General features: G+C 43.5%; 3 protein-coding genes across 4 annotated transcripts; 1 reads left to right on the top strand and 2 right to left on the bottom strand.

Annotated features, from left to right (window-relative positions):
- Positions 1 to 358: 358 nt before the first annotated feature.
- On the bottom strand, positions 359 to 7,779 carry pan2 (poly(A) specific ribonuclease subunit PAN2). The gene is made up of 25 exons (XM_076166835.1): positions 7,677 to 7,779; positions 6,971 to 7,279; positions 6,683 to 6,852; positions 6,462 to 6,582; positions 6,256 to 6,333; positions 5,893 to 6,163; positions 5,379 to 5,724; positions 5,182 to 5,278; positions 4,952 to 5,071; positions 4,739 to 4,858; positions 4,508 to 4,636; positions 4,210 to 4,409; positions 3,947 to 4,095; positions 3,735 to 3,841; positions 3,546 to 3,644; positions 3,330 to 3,418; positions 3,085 to 3,229; positions 2,857 to 2,994; positions 2,651 to 2,710; positions 2,453 to 2,543; positions 2,135 to 2,292; positions 1,891 to 2,034; positions 1,544 to 1,723; positions 1,330 to 1,423; positions 359 to 1,038 (listed from the first exon to the last, which is right to left on the bottom strand). Exons 2-25 carry the CDS (start codon positions 7,259 to 7,261, stop codon positions 806 to 808), a joined length of 3,630 nt encoding a protein of 1,209 aa, XP_076022950.1. The 5' UTR covers positions 7,262 to 7,279; positions 7,677 to 7,779; the 3' UTR covers positions 359 to 805.
- Positions 7,780 to 11,667: 3,888 nt separating this feature from the next.
- On the top strand, positions 11,668 to 15,425 carry ormdl2 (ORMDL sphingolipid biosynthesis regulator 2). 2 transcript variants are annotated; one of them, XM_076166874.1, is made up of 4 exons: positions 11,668 to 11,743; positions 12,662 to 12,836; positions 12,951 to 13,102; positions 14,000 to 15,425. In XM_076166874.1, the coding sequence occupies exons 2-4, from the start codon at positions 12,663 to 12,665 to the stop codon at positions 14,133 to 14,135; spliced, it is 462 nt and encodes a 153-aa protein (XP_076022989.1). In that variant the 5' UTR covers positions 11,668 to 11,743; position 12,662; the 3' UTR covers positions 14,136 to 15,425. The 2 variants fall into 2 exon arrangements, with proteins under 2 accessions (XP_076022989.1, XP_076022990.1); XM_076166875.1 differs by lacking the exon at positions 11,668 to 11,743 and adding an exon at positions 11,750 to 11,880.
- Positions 15,426 to 16,453: 1,028 nt separating this feature from the next.
- nemp1 (nuclear envelope integral membrane protein 1) lies at positions 16,454 to 20,148 on the bottom strand. Its single transcript, XM_076166873.1, has 9 exons — positions 20,017 to 20,148; positions 19,295 to 19,416; positions 18,905 to 19,121; positions 18,703 to 18,775; positions 18,515 to 18,608; positions 18,295 to 18,409; positions 17,920 to 18,145; positions 17,623 to 17,799; positions 16,454 to 17,516 (listed from the first exon to the last, which is right to left on the bottom strand). The coding sequence occupies exons 1-9, from the start codon at positions 20,123 to 20,125 to the stop codon at positions 17,348 to 17,350; spliced, it is 1,302 nt and encodes a 433-aa protein (XP_076022988.1). The 5' UTR covers positions 20,126 to 20,148; the 3' UTR covers positions 16,454 to 17,347.
- Positions 20,149 to 20,646: the final 498 nt, after the last annotated feature.

The following is a 20,646-nucleotide window of genomic DNA, read 5'->3' as shown; positions in this document are numbered from 1 at the left end:
CAAACAGCACTGCACCGCAAACAAGAATGATCCACGTAACATTGCTGAGGGTTCATTAACAGGAACGTGACACACTACTGCCACATACTGTATATCGGTTAGTAAACAACAAAGGATTTATTGCTTCTGTGAAACATTTCTTTGTCTGTCTCTCTGTTAGCAGTTGTGCATGAGTGTAGAGCTGATTGACGCATGACATCATTTCAGTATATAATCAATCATGGTCCAGGAATCAGATAATAAAAGTCAAATGTACATGGAACTTCATGTTTGGATGGGAAGGCAAATTACAGAGAAACGTTCAGCCTTGGTGCTCTGAATGCTTCCTTGTTTGATGACAGTAAACAAAGAATCATCGTATGGTGCTCTAGTTCATTTTATTTACACATTTAAAAAAAACAACAGAACATTTTTTTTTTCTTTTTTGAAATGGTCCAACATCTAAAAATACAAACTGAGCTTTACCAAAAACATTTCCTTCATAAAAAGAACAAGGTGAGACGGTTAAAACAGTATACTGACTGACTCAACATCGACAACAAGATCGGCTCTTAAGTTTAACTACAGTTAGACTTAAGAGCTTAAACTTAAGTTCAACAATTGAAAAGTAAAAACACAAATCTTTACAATAAACACTTTGTAACTGACCAAGAAAATCATAACTTCTTTGGTGGCGTTATGTGTCTGACTGCAGCTCACAGCCCCATCACAGAGGGAGAGACGGCGCTACGTTGAAGAGGAGGGGACGAGCTCAATCTGTTCAGACGCACAAAGCTCTGCCCCTCATCGCCGCCTTAAAGCCAACCTACGTCCAATTCATTGTCATTTTCGTACTTTTTGGGCTACCTTGACCATCTCCTGTGTCCGGGTCGGGGACCTTCCAGTCCATCTGGCGACCTTTCTCATAGAGTCCCTTCAGAACCTTCCTCACTTCGTCCGATGCTCCACCTCGGCTAAGTTCAAGGTACTTCCTGTAGAGCTGCAGGGCCGTGCGAGCGTCCTCAATACTGTCGTGGGTTTCCCCCTGGATGCTCAAGTCTGGGGACAAGAGCCACACAATTTAACAAACATTGTACATGGAATCATGATGGTTCATACAGCAATATTTAACAAACACAATCATCTAAACTAAGTATGAAGACATCTGTGCCTGCATCAGGTGGGGTGGAAAAACCAGCAAACACTCTCATCATGTTCCAGTTTGCTAACCACCTGATGTTTCAGCAAAAACATCACACTAGTCGGTAGGAACAGACATGCAGGTGTGCGTGTGTGCGTGGCTGTTTTTTTGCATCACGTGGCAGTTCAACGTTTTTCATCTGAACTCACCCAGGAAGTACCAAGCAAGAAATCTCAGAGAAATCATTCTTTTGCGAGGCAAATGGAACAGGTAGACAGTGTCAATAACTTGGTCTTTCAAAACCTAAAAACCAGGAGAGAAGCAGACTTTAGTCAACACTGTGAATCAAGGAGAAAGCCTCCATGGTGCCGCTCAGCCGCTTGTATATTGCAAACTACACAACTGACATCCATCCATACATACCAATAGATTGATAACACGGAAGTCCTTCTGTAAACCATGACCGACGAAGCGCACCCCCGTGTCAATGAGGAAGCGCAGCTTCAGGTAAGTGGACTTCAGAGTGGTCAAGTGCTTGGAAGAAATCTTGGCATCCAGGTCCCCTGGTTTGATGCCGGAATACTGTGTCAAATAGTCGACCACCTGGAAACCACAGACATGTTAGAGGTCTCAACCAGGGCAGCAGCTCTGTGGAATCAAAGACGCAATTCTCTTCCCAACTACTGAGACCAGAATGCAGACGTGACAAGGACGTATGTTAATGCAACGTGTAAAAGGGGCGACAGTGTTTATTCTCTTTGATTCCTCACCTGCTCCTGAGTAGAGATGTAGTCGTCGATGAAGGGCACCCCCTCGTTGGTCCCCTGACCACGCACACACGTGATCCTGGCCACAGACATCTGACTGGGCTTGATGGTGGACTTGGTGCCGTCGCTGCGCAGTTCTGCCTCTTCCTGCAGACACACAGATTCATCACACCAGGCATGACGAAAGACTTTGAGCAACAGAGCCTCATTCGATTTTGCTTTGTAAGACAAATGGTTCTTCATTTACCTGGTTGAGTGTCACAAACTCAGCATCCAGACCCACCAGGTCGCCCGCCTGTGGCATCTCGCTCACCATGAGTGGGATGAAAGTGGCGTGACTCTTCCTCTGCTTGCGAGCCAATGAGGCCTCAGTCAGCAGCACACTGGCATCTATGGGGTTTTTAACTGACACACACACACACACACACACACACACACACACACACACACACACACACACACACACACACACACAGCAGGGGTGAATGAAGGAGTTGCTCAGGTGCAGTCGTTTCTGCACACACAAGTCAGCGCGTCATTTCCAGGTTTGTGTCTTCCGACTTACTGCGTAGGTCGTATTTAGTGTGGTAGTTCCTCTTGGCGTAATACAGAATAGCCGGAACTTTCCAGCTCACGTCAAACTGTGCGGCCTCAGCCTTTGGGAAACAAAAATGTAAACACATCATTACTTGAATATCAATGACATGCAAACACAGCATTTCATCAGCGGAAAAATGAAATAGTCAGTAATGCCAATGTTTACCTTGTCAATTGGCTCGATTAAGAAGTCGTTAAAGAGATACCACTGCTGGTGTGTGACCCCCTGAAATAAACACACACGTCACTTCAAATGTCAGTATTCAAAGACAGAACATGTGTGGTCCTGTACAATACACCAGCTCCAGTTTATGTCTTAATATCGACTTTGCTCTGTGAATCTGCACGTCTGAACCTGAGCGAGACACTGACCTCCTTCCGTTGGTGATAAGTTTCTCCCACTTTAATGTGCGCCACTAAGTTTCCACCTGTGCGAGTGTCCAGGAGGTGAGGCACGGTCACCACCAAGTCGTAGAGAGCGGCGCCCTCGGCCTCTTCCTCTGAGCTCAACTGTTTGGAGACGATGTGGACAATCAGGTACTCGTTAAACTTAAAAAAGGAAATCCAGTGTGAATCTGATGGGAGGTTTGAATACTTTACCTCGTCTCCTTTGGGCCAGTTGCTGATCTCCAGCCCCTGACTTTTGCTGATGGACATCTTAAGAGTCATGGGGATCCAGACGTGACGCAGATCCTCTGCCTTGGTGTCAAAGGTGAAGCCTTCCGTGTTCGGAAACTCCTCCCCACTACAAAAAGATGAATAGTCAGTGGCTTTAAATACATGAAGGCTTCATTTGAAAGTACTTGAAGAATATTGAATATAATGTTTGAATGTTTGAATCTTACTCCAAGCACCACTCAGTGGGCATAGGCGGCGGTTCCTTCGGCTTTGGAGGTTCATTCGCCTCTTTTTGCATGGCCTTATTGTAGGCATACTGTGAAGAGGACCAAAGAACAATCATCTAAATCTTGGGACAACTTACAAGTCTTGGCTACATTTTCAGAAGTCTTTACTAAATTTGACACAACAGGGGGAAAAAGAGTGAAGTCAGTGTTACTCACCTCTGCCTGAACCTTCCAGAACTCAGCCTCCTTTGCACTGTTCACCTCACAGTTGATGACTAGAACGTCTGGCAGGCATCGGATGTTACGAGTCTGCACCTGAAGAAAAAAAAAAAGTTGATTCAGGCCGTTGATGTATCAACGTGTATGAGGTTGATGATGTGCTGTGATGTAGGAGCTGTAACTCACTGTAGGCTGGTACTTCTCACAGTTTTCACACCAGGCCTGAGTGCTCTGCTCCAGACAGATGCTCTTCTTCAAGATCTCCGCAAAGTCATACTCCTTTATTGCCTTTTCTGACAAGTCATAAAGTCAAATTCAATGAGCCGTTAACTCATAAAAGAATAAGTCACGTGAGGCCTGACCTCAAAAGAGGAGAGACAGCATGTGGAAAAACTCACCTTGGGAGTTTTGTTCGGGGTAGTGCATGGTGAAGAGCAGGGTGAGGGAGGAGCGGACCGTCTCCTTTCCACATCGGCACAGGCTGCTGTTCTCAACTTCACACCCAAAGAGCTTCCCAATGGCAGACTCACCAGAGGAGCCCAGAGTGCTGCAACAACATCCATACATCTAAATTAAGTACAGCGCCCTTCATTACTTCATCATACCAACACAATGACGAAGACTTGGACACAAAGTGTTTCTGTCTGTCTGCTGCTCAGACCTGCTGCTTGCTCCTCTGTAGGCCTGCGGGCCCTCCTGCTCCTGCGTCTCCTGGTGGAGCTGAGTGAGGATGAAGCGGTTCCAGCTTTGGATCAAGCGGCCGAGCCTGGCTTTCCCTGTTTGCTCGTCCGAGTCGGCCAGGATCAGCCCCAGCGCCGACGCCTCGGGGATGGTGCGGAAAGCCCGGAGGAAGTTACTGGCCTGGGATGGGAGGAGGGGGTTAGAGGAGGAAAACTACAAGGTGGTAAACGGGTCGGGACAGCAGACGTGGGAGTGAGTAAAGCGATCCCGGAAAGTACCTGACATGGATCTCCTCGAGACAAGTCCAGCATGTGGAAGAGGAAGCCGAGCTCGCACGCCAAACAAAACTCCTTCTGGCACAAATGATTCTGCACAAGGCAGCGGATTGGCTCCAGGAAATATAAAACCTTCCGTGACAAATAAGGAACAAGAAAAACTGTGTGTGGGGGAAAAATTGATTGCAAAAAAATGCTTTCATTCTTTCAAAGTTGTTGTTTTTGGCTTGTTACCTGGATCATGCAGTTACAGTAGGCATTGGGGATGTGAGGCTCCAGACCAGCAAACAAGGTTCTGTTGTAGTGTTTAAAGTCAAAGTCCTCTAGTCCCAGTTTAGAGTACTTGATTGTGACCTGATGGGTAAGATACACAACAATGAGGTCACCGTCACTGCACACATTTGGAGATGTTGAAATGAATGAAGAATGAAATATGAAAAGCCTAACCTTTCTGTATTTTTTGGGCACCATGTAGAGATGAGGCTCTTCATCACGACCGATTGGCGATTCAGGGACCTGGTTGTAATTGTCATAATCTAACTCTACCTCTTTAATCTTATAAGGAACCTGAAGCAGAGACAGAAGATGCATGTTCAGTCACTCAAATCTATGGAATGATGCTGAATTTAAAGATACTCAGATACAAATTTCTACATCGCAGGGTTTTTTTGACTTGCCTGATTCCGTGGCCGAGTGCGAGGATTTGCGGCGTAACCGATGAAGCCGACCGTCTTCATTGTGCGCAAGATCTCTGCGTCCACGGGAGGAGCTCGTCTGTAGGAAGAGAAACCATTTACAGAAAAAGGCATTTGTGAAATATCTGGAAAATCAGTGACAGTGAGGCTGAGGTGAGGCTGAGGTGAGGCTGCCTTACCGGGGACTTGGAGTGGCCAGGGCAGTGGGCCAATCTGACAGCAGGAGCTCTGCGCTGGTTAGCGGCATGGGGACGAGCGACAGGGGAAGCAGGTCGTGGTTCCAGTCCAGCTGAGGCAACGTGTCCACTATGCAAGGAAGGGCAAACTCCGTCTCCCGAGAGTAATCATTGAATGAAACCTCGGGAGCGTCGGACCACAGGTGCACACAACCCCCCGAATCCCCAAAGGCCAAGGCTTGTTTGCTGGCCGATACGTCAAAACTCATCAGCAACTGGCCCACGGTGTTAACGTGGAATATATCATCCACATGAGCGAGACCTGTGGGCTCACAGAACTGGCACTGACCTGGTGGAAGCAACAGAAAGTGCACGGTTACTTTCAAAATAAATGAATTCAGGAAACGTTTCAAATCATACTGGTTTCATAGAAAGGCAAATGATTCAACCACTGACCAGACTCAAAAACAAGCCTGTAGAATTTGCATTCTGCATTGCCACATTCACCAACTCATACCTGTCTGTGAGAGGATTGCCAGTCGTGATGTGTAGGTCGGGATGAAGCGTAAGAAGAGGGGATCCACGTGCACCTGGAGTGGAGTTACAGCCCGCATCATGCGGAGGTCATACACCATCAGGAAACGGTCGCATGCCAACCCATTCAGGCCGCGGCTGGAGAACCCGCACGCAGCCAGGAGGTTTCCGTGGACATCAAAGTCTGACAGGCTGCCGGAGAACGCATCAAACTCATGCTCCACCTTGAAGCTGCGCAAATCCCGAAGGGTTATCTGGGTTACACAAAATGTAAAATGAGTGACATGGTTTTGGGTGTCAAGCAAAAGAAAGTGTATTTGAATTGATGGACTGGAGGCATTCTTACCCTGCCAGATGTGTGACCACAGAAGAAGAAACGACTTGTTTGACGCATTATTGCCACTCCAGGTAGCTCGACCGTGAACTATAAAGTATACAAACCAGATGATAAAGAAACTTGGATATCATACCATTTGAAAGATTTTGTCATACAGAGGTGTGTGTGTGTGCAGTTAAATGTGGCAGTTAATGGATTTAATTCAAAAGTCTCACCCTTTGAGTCTCTTGAACAGTATTCATGTCAACTTCAACCGCATAGTTCTGCAGTCCAGCCATGAGCAAGGTGTTATTATCGGTCATGAGGAGACTGTGCATATCAGCTACTTCCTCCATCCTGAAAACCCAAACACCCTTTTTGTTCAAACAAGACACTTAACAAGACTGAGATAATGAAGATGCAGAACAACGTTCCAGTCATTAGCCGAGTAACTTACGGGTAATCAAACATGACCAGTCCCCCACGAGTACAGCACTTGAGGTCACTTTTAGAGAGGAACAGCACACCAGTTTCCAAGCTCTGAATGTGGCGTATGTCATCAGTTGCATGTGCTTGAAAAGAAGAATAGCGCCCCATTGTCGGTCCGAAGAAGGAAGTTGCATGACCCTAAACAGAATAAGTAGAGGATTATGGGAGAATTACATAAGAAAGATATTTCTGCTTTTATATGATACTGGAACCAGAAAGCTAAACAGAAATCGCATTACATCATATACACACTCACTCTATGATTTCCCATCCACAGTATTTCCTCCTGCAGGTCAAAATGCGTCGCTGTAACTGGGACGCCAACTTCTGCAACCACGCTGTGGAGCTCTGAGAACATCCCCTCCATGAGGTGCACAGACTCGGGCACAGTCACGGCCAAGCCCTCCGGGTCCAGCTCCACGCCCTGAAGCAAGCCCGGGTTCAGGTGCGGGTCCAAAGAGGGCTCCATCCCTGTCCCGTCCAGCGTGCCGTGCAGGCTGGGGGCGTACTCACCCATGCCCGCGTCCAAGCCGTCAAAGTTCATCATGAGTACGACGAAATCAACCTAGACGACGCCATGAAAACGGCTGATAAATCAGCCATTGTTTGTTTGCGTACAACTCAAACTTATTATAGCTTAGCTACACGCCGCCTGCTTTAGATAACTCAAGAGATCTCTGCTTTAAAAGAGTCAGGAGCCTAACTCGTGCACGGGATTTATGACAAAAGCCTCCACGCGATTACATTTTATGAACAAGTACATAGGGTTTTTAGTGTTATTAGAGGTCCCATGTGCAGACACTTAGCTGCTATTGCTAACCTTTGCTAATGGTCGAGTGTTGGCTAACTGTGGCTAACAGCTACAGCGCGTGCAGCTACGCGCAGACTATCTACTGCAGTGAGTGTCGTTACTCTTTAGAAATTAAAAAGATGTGAAGTAAAACGTAATTGTTTACACCAACCTGTTCTTGAAATAATGCTGACTACAAACAAGGCCATGTTTCTTCCATTCACAACAACAACACAGAGACTTGAACAACTTATTTCCGGGGTGAACAGTGGTGCGTTCACTGACACTCCGCGTTCAGTAGTGCGTTTGATGCTCCTCTTTGCCTGAAACGGTATAAGTGTGCACAGTACCGAGTAGAAGTACAATAATCGATTGAGATTGATTAGTTACTAAACATGTCCCAACTGTATACAAACTACACACTCTTAAGCTTTAGCGTAAAGAATGAATAACAGTTGATGGCATATTGGGGCACAACGTTCCTCGGTGTGTTATGAGTTGAGCTGAAATAAAGAATATCTGCCTTGAATGAGTGAATGAATGATTGAATGAATGAATGAAGGAGATTTGTTGTCAGCTGCTCAACGTTGCATCTAATTTCGTTACACTAACTAATGGTATTAGTTTCTTGGTAATAATGATTACGTACCCGGGAAACATGACTACCCCTGTCACTTTCTCTCAGAAATAAAAGCTCGATATGTGAGAGAGAATTTTCAAATTATTGGTAGAGGTGTTCTCTGGTAAATCGGGGAAGATAGCGATCACAAATGGAAACTTTGTCCAGTCAGCGAGGAGAATGCTTTTCATTATCACCCTGAAGCGTGGAGGTTAATCTCACTTCCTCGGCATAACCGGAGTTGTGAAACTTGATTAGAACAAATTGGGGTAAATTGTAATGTGGTTTTTTTTCTTCACTACGAGAAATTGAGTTCTGATGAATTCGAATGAATCATATGATCCGGGCAGATCCAACATCCTTTAAACATCAACAATGCTTTTATTGTCACCCTACAGTGCACGAGAGTAAAAGGGAACAACATACAAATAGCTAATTATGATAAATAAAGTAATAAATAAATCTTACAAAAAGAAACAATGTCCAGAAATTATAGGTGGTTTATATTATATTAGTGTTACATAAACATAATGGAGTTCAGGAAAAAAATCAATAAAATCATAAATCAATTTAATAATAATGGTTCAATGAGCTCAAATCAAGCTCATAGCGCGTTATCATTACGTCATCACCTGTGAAAAGATAAACAAAATGGTTCTGATGCCTTTTACCTCCAATATAAATGTTTTTGTCGCTTAAGGAAATAAAGGAAACCATTAAAATAATTGTAAAGAAAAGTCAAATTTAAATTATTTTATAGTCTAATATCACATACAACGCCTCACAGAGCTTTACAGAACAGACGGTTCCGCCCAAAGTTCCTTGGAAAGACGAGGAAAAACAAAAGAGGAAATCCTGGAGTCCTAAGCATAAATACAACCCCTAACCAACAGTGATCAGACGCTCACACAGAGGGAGGAGATCACAGCACACACTACCAACACACATACAACATGGCCTTTACGCTACCTTTAACAGTTACTGCTGTGTTCCTGCTGTTCACCGCTGCTTCGTGTGCGCCGGCCAGCCCCGGCTTCCACGACGCATGCATGGATGTGCGGAACTGCTCTTTGGAGCTCAACCAAATTGCAAAAATTAAATCAGTTGAGGTAAGGATATTTAAAAAAACTCGTGCTATTTGCGAAGAAGAAGTGTACATGTAAAGATGTAGAAAATGTTATTTAACCCATTCTTACACAGAATTCTGAACGATATTTGAGAGGTTTATCAAAATATGACGGGTTAATCAACCCTACTTTTACTGTATTCCAACGTGTTTTTTTATTTATTTGTTTGTCCAAAATTATCTGTAGGCACGAAATGGGGTCAAAGAAATGTTAAATTTCCCTACCTCACTTCTTTGGATGGAGCCCAAAGACATGTGTGATCCAGGGAACCTCAAACAGAAAACTGGGGTAAGAAACCCAACATTTATTTCTTCTGCTTTTTAATTGGCTTTCAAAATAGAGGTCATGAGCATAAAATAGATTTTAGGATCTTACTCACTGAAGATGCAGCCAAAAGGCCTTTGTGAACTGAAAAAAGAACTTGTCCACAACATGCATAAGAACTATGATTCCTTTTCCTCCTCAGCCGTGTATTGAGAAGATCTTATACATGCTGAAGAAATACAGCTCTGCACTCAACACTGTTGCTCGGTTTCCAGACTGTTCAGCAGCTCATAAAGTCAAGTCAGCTCTCGACACACTCCAAAAGGCTGTGAGCAGATGTGTGAACTCGCAGGGAGAGATGATACACCTTCAGGTAAGTCTTATACCCAAAACTGCATGAAGAAAGTATTTGCAATCATTGGCTCAGATAATTAAATTTAATACTGTAATTTGAATGTTTTTCCGACATTAGGAGTCCAGCTTCAGTGAAGAAGTGTCTGAAAGCAAATGGAAGAAACGTCGGCTGTGCCACTACACCCTTGACCGAGTCTTCTCCTTCTCCATCCTCATCGCTCGGGTCTTTGCTGTTGGAGATCCAGCTCATCACGTTGAAGGCACAGCTCAGAGATGCATGTAGAACTTCAGATGCCTCAGTGTTTTCTCAGATGCATGTGAATGTGCTGTATGCATTCTTTTTGATCACATTGATCAGAGAAGTGGCTGTCATCAAACCATAATGTGTCAGTCTCCACTCTTGTATCACACTGTATGCACAGAATGTATTTCTGATGAAACTATCTTTGTTTCAATATATTAATTGAAATAATTTATTTTATTTATTAATCAATATTATTTATTGGATTGTATTTGTTTTTGTGGTTATATCACATGCCCTTTCAATTTGATGCAAAATAAATATGATTTTCAGAATGACACGTGGTCTGCTTCGTAAATGGGGTCATAGCATTTTTATGACTTGTACACTAAATGAATGTGACAAGAAATTCCTCATTAAGGACAAGGTAGTTATGAATGAATTTCCCAAACAGCAGCCAGACAATTTAGCTGGCATAAGAAGGAAGTTGTGCTTTCCTGAAAGAGTCCTGCTGCCCTGTAGCGACCTACAACTTCCTGTGAGCTTCCGTCATGTCAATGCACCTATTATCATGCATGTCCTCACACAGTTCCCTTAAAGGCCGAGTGATGCAATGCTTACTCAAAGGTTTTTTAAAGGAAGTTGTCACTTTTCAAATGATAGGGGAAGTCAAAGTGGGCCTATAGTAATGGTGTCCAAGATTGCTTAATAATGAACATTTTCTTTGAATGAATCGAGATCACATTCCTTCATCACATGACACTCACAAGTAACTCTATAGTCCCTGACCCAATGCTCAGGGACTATAGAGTTACACTGTGTGTGTGTGTGTGTGTGTGTGTGTGTGTAAAACCCTCTGTTCATCCAAGTGCTGCTACATTTGTTGTATTGTTACTGGTTTCATTGAATGGTTCATGATAAACAATGCTAAGATGACTCACTGAGCACTTAAAAACAACACAAAGTCAGACCAAAAGATGTGCACAAACAGGAAAAATTAAATCATGAATGGAAAAACAGAAAGAACAAGCTGTGATTTAGAATTTTCCTTACTCAGTGGGCAGAGCGTCCTCACACAAGATGATGGTCCATGTACCCACAAATCATAAACCTCATATGTTTCCATATTCAAAGGATGTACGAACCACTCTTGTTGCTTAGAAGAAGTCACTGTGAGTAACCACACATGGGGGCGTTCTCTCTTATTGCTTATTGTGCATGTGTGTGTGTGAAGTGCCCCATCTAAACATCAGCTGAGCCCTTCTCCCTTAGTAACGACAACATTTATATCATCTTCCAATATTTCAAATACTTAACTTTCTTAAGTGAAAGAAAGAAGGAAGAATAATGGAAGCGTGAGGTGCATGGAGGTATAAGAAGTTGCATCATTCATTATTTTTATATGAACTATTAATTTGTATCATTGTACTCCAAAAGTTAGATTGCTAAAAAAATGTTGGGCTACATGGGGATGATGAAATAAATAATGTAATTTCTCATGTTTACTGGCGAATATGGGAATAGGTATTTTGTATCATTTCTGTTTCCCTGCTCACAACCCAAACCAACCCAAAGCCAACAAAGGCGGGGTTAACAACAAGGAATTTCCTGGTGAGCTACGACGACACAGGAAGGTAAAGTTCTCAAAACGTAAACCTTTTGATTCCGAATCGCTGAGCGGCTTTAACCCGCTTTATTCACGCGTGTCCGTGGATGTGAGCCCGTCAGTATAAACTCCGACACGCTTAAGCTCCATCGAGATTCAAACAAAGTGCGTATCAGAAGTAACGTTAGCATGTTAACCTGTGGATAGCAACGGGGATGCTAGCCCCCGAAGTGAGACGTAAGCTAGCCACGGCCAGTTAGCCTGCGCCGACACGTTTGCATAGTAAACAAAAAGAAACACTGCACTTAAGCACTTATTACTATTATTGTTGTTGTTATAATGCATATTATTACGCGAATGCTACCGCGTTAGCTTGAAGTTATGTGATGCAGACGACGCGCTTGTTTTAGACGCCAGAGCAGTTCAGCCGGGCGGCGTTGTCTCCAAATCATAACTACAGCTACAACCAAACAACGATACATTTATAGTTTAAGACGCACCGAGACACGAATAAACAAGTAATTAGTAAATGTCACTAAACTGTTTAACAAAAATAAATAAATAAATATGTACAGATAGACTAATATAAAGTAAATGTTAACGCACATTTAACGACTTCCTATGAACTTTTGCATGTATCGTGGGTAACTTGACGTTTAGACTTTGTGCATTGTATTTATTCATTTGTTAACTTATTCCTTAATTCATTTTCCGCTCAATCAGGACTATTTGGTATATCTACATCAAGCAATTTGATTATTTCGATTCATTACCTATCTATACATTTCATTAGTCAACTAGTAAATGATGTGGAATGAATCACAGGGCTTTCTGGGTCTCAACACTGCCAAAGTAAACATTGTTTTTTTTTCAATGTTGTGTTTTGAAAGTGCATTCAATCATTTCTACCAGAATTTGAATGAAGATGTTTCTCTTCCTTGTGCAGGATGAATGTAGGTGTAGCGCACAGCGAGGTGAACCCCAACACACGGGTAATGAACAGCAGGGGGATCTGGCTGACTTACATGCTGCTGACCGTCGTGTTACACATCGTCCTGCTCAGCATTCCTTTCTTCACTGTGCCGCTTGTCTGGACCCTGACCAACGTCATCCACAACCTGGTACTTAGACTGTTGTCCAGTCCAGACCACAGACTCACCGCAGCACACAGATTCTGAATGTGAAACCTATTCTGCCATGTTTGTTGCTGAAATGAGTGTGTGTGTGTTTGCCAGGTTATGTACCTGTTTCTACACACTGTGAAGGGCACTCCTTTTGAGACACCGGACCAAGGTAAAGCTCGTCTGCTCACACACTGGGAACAGATGGACTACGGCGTCCAATTCACGGCGTCACGGAAATTCCTCACAATCTCGCCAATCATTCTGTAAGTGTGTTTTGTTTTCTTACAAATGTGAACAAAGATGGAGGAATCAGCATGCAGTGAAGCGTGACAGTGTTTGGGTCTGATCAGCTACGATCCACCCGAGCGGGTGTTTCCCCTGATTTGAGCTGATAAGACCATGTGGGCAACTAGTTTGACGTCTCTCTGACGCTTTCTTTACTGTAACTTCATTATTTCTTGCTTCAGGTCCAAAGATGCGTTTCTGCTGAACATCGCTGACTTACTTTGTCCCAGCTTCCTTCCTTCCTCCAATAAAATAATGCAGGAATATAAATCAGACGGCTGAACATTAAGCGTACTTCCCCTGTTAGCGTTTCCCAGCAACAGGTTTTTCCAAATGTAACGTAACTTGGCAGCACTGACACCTGTTACCGTTAGATAAATACAATGACTAAGACACAGCACGCTTTACTGTAACACCTGCCGCTGTGGCGCAATTGTTGACATAACTTTTCTTTTTCCACACACACCGTTTTATAAGCCCGAGCCGAGTGGAATCAGTTTGATTGACATGACCACAGGTGTTGTCATCTCTACAGTAAAAGCAGGTCTCGTTTCTCGCACGTTACCCTCAGCATAAAGTAAACAAACGCTCAAGTTCGATTACAAGTTAGGCGAAATGTGGAAGCTGGTTTTCAATTCAGGATGTTAAATCTCTTCTGGCTCAGTTGTGCAGGATTTGGTTTGCAGCGCTGCTCTTGTTTATCTTCCTTCATTGTTCTGTTCACCAGTATACGCAGAGAATCGTCAGAGATTTGGATACAATGTGGCCGTAAACCCAAGTGTGCCTTCATGTTTGACTGCGTCTTTGTACAATTTGTGAACCCTGAAAATGTAGTGAACCCCAACATTCACACCACTCCACTTTCCCCGCTCCAGGTATCTGCTCGCAAGTTTCTACACAAAATACGATCCAACTCATTTCCTGATCAACACAGGCTCCCTCCTCAGCGTCCTCCTCCCAAAGCTGCCTCAGTTTCACGGAGTTCGGATATTTGGGATCAACAAATACTGACAGAAAACGGAAAAATCGGATTTTAACCGACACTGGACTTCTGGCATTGTTTTCCACTGACCATTAGCTTTTAGGTTTTAATGGGCAGGGTGAAGAGAACCAGTTGGAAGTCTTTTCTGTACGGACTGTGTGGAGTAATATATGAAAAGGTAAATGCACTGTATATGATAAAAGTTCTTGAATTACTGTATTTTTCTTTTTCCTTACCAACATTGTTGATATTTGTAAGAAGCCAGATGTTTTGCCTGTTTCGGATGAGACTGCAAGTGTCCAGATGTTTTGCCTGTTTCGGATGAGACTGCAAGTGTTCTGCCTTCTAGAAAAAGCTTTGCTCGCACACCTAAAACGTGTCTCAGATATCGCTTCTCTCATGCAAGCTGTCCTGGCTGTGAGTTTCAAAGCTGTGACTTTCCACTCCTTTCACATGTGAATGAATTCTTGTTTTCTGCATTGTTCTGTGGTGCATGTTCTCCATTTTCTCTTCCTTACATGCCTACAATGGACAATGCGCTCTCCTTTTGCCATAATACACACTTCTACACATTGCCGTTTGATTTCAAAGCTGGATCTGTTCCCCTGTTGTAAAATGAATGAGATGCATCTTGTGCGTGCAAACTGGTGTGTTGTCATTATTTTGGATCTTCAGGACGATATTTTTTTTCTTTTTAACCTTTGGGAACCCCACACACTTTACATGAAGCCATGCCAGCTAACAGTGTTTGTAATATGCTCACCCGTCCGAGGGATTCTCCCTTCAGCATGTGCAGTGACCATGTTTGCATTGCAATGAGATCTCCCTCATGCTGATGTGCGTTTTAGGGAAGTGGGATATAGGAAATGCTGCTGCATGTCAGTGTTTGTTCTGTTCATCATTGCAAGCTTGTTTGCCTGGGAAGCACATGCAAATAATCCCGGCTGAATCAGCTGTTTGAACCATGGCTTGTTACTCAGAGCGACCATTTGCAAACACTGCTGTCGGGGTGTTCCCTGACTTTCAATGATGCTTCGACTGAAGCCAGCGGTGACGTAGAGAGGACAGCCATTCTAAATGTCAGAATGCCCCCAAGGCATCAGATATGGCTAAGTGAAACTAGAGAGGATGGCGGGAGATAAAATGTTTCCCCAACATCCATCTGTTTCCCACACCTGTTGCCATTTGCATTCAATGACTGAGAGCATTCAGTGATTGGGTGTTAGTGTATCCAGGTCAACGTTTGATATCTTAATTCCCCACACAGACCGATGTTGACAGATACACTGCTCAAAAAAATAAAGAACACTTAAACAACACATCTTAGATCTCATTTAATGATATACTGCAGTTGTAAATCGTTATTCAATACACAGTAGAGTGCGTTGAGAACAAAATAACATAAAAATGATCAATGTAAATCAAAATTATCATCCCATGGAGGTCTGGATTCAGAACCATACTCAAAATAAAAGTGGAAAATCACATTGCAGGCTGCTCCAATGTCAGCGGAAATTCCTCCAGACAAGTCAAAATGACGCTCAGTAGCGCGTGTGGCCTCCACGTGCCTGTATGACCTCCCTACAGCGCCGGCATACTTCTGATGAGGCGGCGGATGTTCTCCTGAGGGATCGCCTCCCAGACTTGGATTGAAGCATCAGTCAACTCCTGGACAGTCTGTGGTGCAACGTGGCGTTGGTGCGAGACATGATGTCCCAGATGTGCTTAATTGGATTCAGGTCTGGGGAACAGGCAGGCCAGTCCATAGCATCAATACCTTCATCATGGAGGAACTGGTGACACACTAAAGCCACATGAGGCCTGGCATTGTCATGCATTAAAAGGAAACCAGGGCCCACTGCACCAGCATATGGTCTCACAATGGGTCTGAGGATCTCATCACGGTACCTAATGGCAGTCAGGGAACCTCTGGCTAGCACATGGAGGGCTGTGCGGCCATCCAAAGAAATGGCTCCCCACCACCAAAGCGGTCATGCTGGAGGAAGTTGCAGGCAGCATAACAATAGCCAGAAATGACGAGAACAGAGTAATGGTTTGTGGTCACCACCTGCTGAACCACTCCTTTATAGGGGTAGTCTTGCTAATTGCCTCTCATTTCCACCTGTTGTCTGTTTCATTCGCACAACAACTGGTGAAATTGATTCACAATTAGTGTTGCTTCCTAACTGGACAGGTTGATTTCACACAAGTGTGATACACTTGGAGTTACATTGTGTTGTTTAAGTGTTCCCTTTATTTTTTTGAGCAGTGTATATGAAAGGAGTCATTTATTGTTGTGCACTACAAGAAAGGTTAGAAGTCTCTCAAGTGTTGAAGACAGATGTGGAATTTCAGACTTTACAGAAATGTGAAGATGAAAATGTTACGCATCCCCAAAAATAGGAAACCGAGAAAAAATCACTCCTGGGCCAGGAGTTTTTAAAGCAATTTGAAGTTTCACTTCTAGGTAACTGAAGGAAACAAAGACGTAATTTATGAGCTGTGACATTTCCCACGTTGTCAGATTGACTTCAGAGACATCAGACAAACGCCCCCTGCTGTTTGTAAAGAGGAACTGCAGTAGGTTTTTCAAGACTAATGGATTGATAGCAGTGACATCACGCAACAATGAAACGTCAAATCTTTTCAGTTATTCAAACCAAAATGCATAGAAAAGCACAACAAATATTTAAAAATAAAGACCAAAACAACACATTTTGTTGGCTTCACACTGTTTCATAAATAACCAAAACATCAGCACATAAAGCACCTTAGCACCATGTAGCCCCAACAACCCTTAATGACATAAACGCATGTCGCAGAACTCAAAACATTTTTATTCCAAACTATTTTTCTCTTCAAATTTGCAACACTGGAAAAAAATATATACATGCATGCCATTTTAACATTCACATTGCATTTTGGATTACAAACCTCAAGTTGTTGTGAAAATTAAACAGTAAAAACTTGACTTAAAAACACAAATGTAGCACTGCAAAACACACAACCACTGTGCAGTCATAGTTCAACATTGAGCCTGGAAACCGCCAGCGTCACTGGATTTATGACCTCAAAATCCCACGAGAAGCCTGTTCTTGGAAAACATGGAGCTTTGGGGCTGCACAGGGTTGAGTGCTGTGAACAGACGACAGCCTGGTGGCTCCTATACTGAGGTAGGCATCCAGTATAGTGACTCAAGGCAATAATGGTATTTGTTGTGTAGCTCCACCACTGTGCTGCCTCACTCTCCGTTCATGAGAGTGGGTTTAATGTCATTTTCGTCCTCGTAATCTTCATCAGTGGCATAAAGTTCATCCTCCATATAGGACCCTCCAAAGCCGTATTCCTGTGCGTGGACAGACACCTCGTTTGGCGCCAGGTGAAGAGACCCCTCCACGAAATCTGCAAACCTGTGAATTATGGCCACAAAATCAGTCACTGTGCCATGCCTGCACCTTATTCATCACGGATGCAGATTATATCCAGTATGATTTGAGATTAACTTTACAAAGCCACCTTTTTGGAGACTGAAGCCTGGACACGGTCTTCCACGGGCTGAACTCTGGGCTCTGACAGTACTTCCTCAACTCTTCCAGTGCGCGCTGAGTCTCTACCTCTGCCTCTATCTGATACTCTTCTTCAGTCAAGAGGCGACGTGGCTTTGGTTTACAGGGAACATAAACTCTGATTTTCCTGCACAACAGAAAACAAGTTTCATCACAGCAGCCAATGTACAAACATTCCCTCCTTTGTAGGGTTGATTTGCAGTTTGACACAGTGATGCCACCTTGTGACAGGACTACAAACACGCACCGCCAAACAACAAGTGCCAGGGAGACCGGGTACTCCAAAAATTTGGAGATCAAAGCTGCCACGATGACGGCAAATGCAACCTGTTGAATCTGAATCCCACAATAAATCAGCAGCAGGCCAAAGATCTGCAGAGTCCACGACAAGAGGTTGATGCTCCTCTCCTCCACCAGAGGGCCGTAACGGTAGCACACAGCAAAACTGATGAAGCCCACTAGTGATACATAACCTGAAAACAGATTCACAACGTACAGGAGATTCAGAAAATACACACATTGGGAGCAGTGAGCAGATATCCAACTGTTTTGGCTATGAAATCACTGTTAGAATCTTGCCAATAACATCACTGTATTGTGAAGGTAATGGTCATGTATGTACCAAGTGCCAGGTGCCAATGTTCTCGCAGAATTGTCTGCAGGTTCTTGTAGACCAGCTGGATAGCGTACATGGAGACTGACCAGCCGCCAAATAACAACACATAGAAGGGACCTCTCTGGACAAACACAACACAACACAACACAAAGCATTTAACATCAAACATGTGATCATGATGAGTTAACACACACTGTGAGTAAAGTGCTGGGACATCTGCGATTACCCTTGGCAAAAATCGCGACAAGATGAAAATGAGGATGATGAGGGAGGCGATCAGTCCTGTGCTCATGCCAGTAGAGTAATAGAACACCTGACTCCTATTTGAAAAGGAAAACAAAAAGTGAATTACTTATTGTAATGTAAGTAAGCTCTAACACTGGAAACTGTGAACGTACTACAAGACAAATCTACCTGCTGAGTGAGTCAGCGAAGACAAACAGCAACACTCCAGTAAGGAACACCAAGAACAAAGAGAGGTCAAACTCTGTCGGGAAAACACACACACACAAACACACACACACACACACACACACACACACACACACACACACACACACACAAGCTTTATGAACTGTTAATAAACATGCTTACTTTGGTCATACTGCCCACTTACTGCGAAGGGCTTTGAGAGTGTATGGAGTTTTGCTGTCCGCAGGGTCAATGTTGAAGCAGGTCTTCTCGTTGAACAGGCCAACATTAATAGTTGTTTCATTGTATCGCTGGTGCAGAATGCTGACGAACACACTCCAAAGACTGAAGCTGCTCGTCTGCAGCTCCTTCTCGTTTTCCGAAATTTTGACATTAAAAGGTTTGGAACTCCACACTTTGACCTGTCAGAAAACCCCAATTGTTAAGGTCCCAAGCCTTATGAACAATTTAATGAATTGACCCCCAATATAAAGTTATGCAAGTGCTCCATCTATACAACAAGCAAGGTCTGACTGGGACTACACATCTCCAATGCATGACCATATCATCTGGCCGACACTTTGAAATAACTTGCCTGAATTCTTGTCCAGGTTTGTCTCCAGTTGGGCACTATGGAGTTGACATAGCAGAAGCTGTTGGTCCCGGAACGTATTAACTGTTTCCTATCCTGCAGATTGACCGGCTGTTCACCAGAATCTGTGACACAAACAATACATCCAAAGAGAGGTCAGTTGACTTGAATGCCATGTGGAAAGTATATTTAATATCAGAAGAGTGTAAGACATCAACAATACAATTTGAACTGTAGTAAGAAATACGTGTGCTGCATTTCTGCATCACGCTGTATTACAATCAGTTGCTTTCAATTTGGTATCCCAGGTTCTGAGGGGAAACTTGGAGTAGCAGCCAATTGAAAGCAACTTATTGCCCGGCAGCGTAGTAACCCTGTAGGCCCGAGTTGAAGAACCACATAGCAGCGTGTTAGAGTTCTGAGGAGCAGCTCAGTAATGTACGCAGAACAATACGAAGGCGTGGCAAACATGAAAGTTACTCTAAGTAGTATCAGTGTGTGTGAACATGTATAAACTGTGAACCCAACATAAATAAAACAACCACTCTCTCTCGCAAAGAAACAGAGATACGGCCTTTGGCTGTCTAGGCGTTGAAGCTAAATCACGTCATAAGCCGGTCAAAACGTTTAAATTCACTTACACATGCTAACACGAGTTAGCTTCAGCAATGCTACTTAAACTGGCTTATTGACGTTTTCTACTGGTGCGTAACGATGCCTCTTACCCTGAGGTTGGCCTGAGGTTTGAGGTACACAAAAAAGCAACAGTAGAAACACCATCAATCTGGTACTGTGCGAAACGAAAGCGTTTGTTGTTTTCATGCCTCCCGCCATGATGATAGCGCCGTAGCCCTCCTCTCAACTTTAGCCCCGCCTTTCCCCTCGCGACAGGATAGGTTGAGTGACAAGCTGTTCAGCCAATCAAAAACGGGTATCATCAGGGGTGCGTTCAACATCACTACGGTAACGAACACTTCCGGTATTTGCATAGAGAGCCACAGTCTCATGAGTCACTGTGCCTCAGTGTGTCAAACAAATGTCTTTGCTCAAAGGTATAAACAACATTTGCCATCGGGGAGCAGAATTGCACAACGTTGAAGTTTGCAAGATGAATTGTTTGAGGTTTATATATTCAGTATTTGTTTTATGTTTTATTGGGCAAGTGCTCATTTAGATTGTTACAGGTTATCAGTAATTGTTGTTGTAATTGTAATTGTTTAGTTATGTCCTTAAAACAAACTTCTAACTCAGTAATTGCCTCAGCAATATTCTGTATCAAAAAATATAATTTGTGCATTATTTTCTGATGGCCTTGTCTGGTCCACTGACACTAATTTGAATATTTGAAATGTGTT

This window comes from Genypterus blacodes, unplaced genomic scaffold (genome assembly GCF_046128005.1).
Source record: "Genypterus blacodes isolate CSIRO-AG114 ecotype Tasmania unplaced genomic scaffold, CSIRO-AGI_Gbla_v1 ptg000156l_1, whole genome shotgun sequence".
NCBI lineage: Eukaryota > Metazoa > Chordata > Actinopteri > Ophidiiformes > Ophidiidae > Genypterus > Genypterus blacodes.
The sequence above is the reverse complement of the archived record's forward strand: the minus strand, read 5'-3'. Positions and strand labels throughout refer to the sequence as shown.